This window comes from Odocoileus virginianus, chromosome 10, assembly GCF_023699985.2.
Source record: "Odocoileus virginianus isolate 20LAN1187 ecotype Illinois chromosome 10, Ovbor_1.2, whole genome shotgun sequence".
NCBI classification, from domain to species: domain Eukaryota; kingdom Metazoa; phylum Chordata; class Mammalia; order Artiodactyla; family Cervidae; genus Odocoileus; species Odocoileus virginianus.
In genome coordinates, this window is record NC_069683.1 from 31,940,971 (window position 1) to 31,942,829 (window position 1,859).

The window sequence follows — 1,859 nt, forward strand, 5'->3', positions numbered from 1 at the left end:
GATGCTTCCTACAGAGGGCCATTTCTCCAAAGTTCAACCACAGACATGGGCTTCCCAGGAGGCGCTAGTGATAACGAACCTGCCTGCCAATGCTGGAGACATAGAGACATGGGTTCGCCCCCTGAGTCGGGAAGATCCCCTGGAGGAGGGCATGACAACCCACTCCAGTCCCATGGGAAAATCCCTTGGACAGAAAAGCTTGGCAGACTATAGTCCATAGGGTTGCATAGAGTCGGACACGACTGAAGGAATTTAGCATACACACACATACTACAGATATAAAAACATAAATAGCAGCTTAAAATGAGGCAGCAGAGGAATATGTTTCAGATGAAAGAACAAGATAAAACTGCAGAAGAAATGGTGTGAAGATAGGCAATCTATCCAAAAAAAGAGTTCAGAGTAATGATCCTAAGAATGATCAGAGAACTTAGGAGAAGAATGGATGCACAGAGCAGGAAGTGAGTTTTTTAACAAAGCTCTCTCTTCAGAGCCCCCTTAATCTCATTGTTCCTGAGGCTGTAGATGAGGGGGTTCAACATGGGGATCACCACCATGTAGAACACAGATACCACCTTGTTCTGGTCAGTTGAGTAGCTGGACTTGGGCATCACATAAATGAATGTGATGGTCCCATAGAACAGAGTGACTGCTGTGAGGTGGGACGTGCATGTTGAGAAGGCCTTGTGGCGCCCCTCAGTGGAGTGCATCCTGAGGATGGTGATGAGGATGTAGATGTAGGATACAGCTATGACAGTCACTGTAACAACAATGATGGAGCCAGCCGTAAATGAGGGGACAACTGCAGGGATACTGATGTCAGAACAGGAGAGTTCAACCAAAGGAGCAAAATCACAGAAAAAATGATTGACTTGATTTGGTCCACAGAAGAGTAAAAAATAGAAGCAAATAGTAAAAGAGCAAGCATTGAGAAAACCAGCTACATAAGCCACTGTGAGTAACTGAACATAAACTTGTGTGGACATTTTGGTGGAATAAAGCAGCGGGCTGCAAATTGCCACAAAGCGATCATATGCCATGGCAGCCAAAAGGAAGCACTCAGATGACCCAAAGAAAACAACAGAACCCAGCTGGACTGCACATCCAGGATAGGAGATGGTATTTGTCTCCACCAGGAAGTTTACAAGCATATTGGGTGTAACAGAAGATGAATAACCTATGTCAGCAAAGGCCAAGTGGGTCAAAAAAAAATACATAGGATGATGGAGCTGAGAAGAGATTCTGATAAGAATAATTGTGCTGAGATTCCCACATATGGTCACCAGGTAGATACAGAGGATGATCATGAAGAAGATGATTCGAAGGACTGGATCATTTGTTAAGCCCAGTAAAATGAAACCTGTCATTGCAGTATCATTCCCATGCCCCAGGGAATCCATGAGATAAGGTAGCTCCTATTGTAATGAACCTGTGATGAAACATTACATTAAAGAACATTTTAATTAGATGGTTTCCTTGTTCTTAATACACATAGAGGTTATTATCAAAATAAACAAATTATTCAAGATGGGTTTGGACTAATTTTTTTATCTTAGAGTAAAAAAATATATTCTTTTATTTTTATGTAAATTTTAGAGTAGAAAAGTTCATTTATTTATATAATGAATATTCTGTATGCTAAACATTGTTTTCAGCAGTAACACTGGAAAAACCTGCTTCAAATAATCTGTATCTTTTTCTCTTTATATAATAGTTTACATTTATTGAATATTTACTAAATGGCAGGCCTTGGGTTAATAATTTTCTATATAGTTCTATTTTAATTTATATAAAATAATATTATGTATTTTTATCTCATGTATAGATGATGAACCTGACTTTGGCAAAATAACAGCTAA

General features: G+C 39.5%; 1 protein-coding gene across 1 annotated transcript; it reads right to left on the reverse strand.

The window, feature by feature from the left end:
- Nucleotides 1-470: 470 nt before the first annotated feature.
- Nucleotides 471-1,400, reverse strand: LOC110151269 (olfactory receptor 5P6). Its single transcript, XM_020914600.2, has one exon. The coding sequence runs from the start codon at nt 1,398-1,400 to the stop codon at nt 471-473; it is 930 nt and encodes a 309-aa protein (XP_020770259.2).
- Between the last annotated feature and the right edge of the window lie 459 nt (nt 1,401-1,859).

Coding starts and splice junctions, on each gene's coding strand:
- LOC110151269 (XM_020914600.2), bottom strand. CDS start 1,400: ATGGATTCCCTGGGGCATGGGAATGATACTGCAATGACAGGTTTCATT.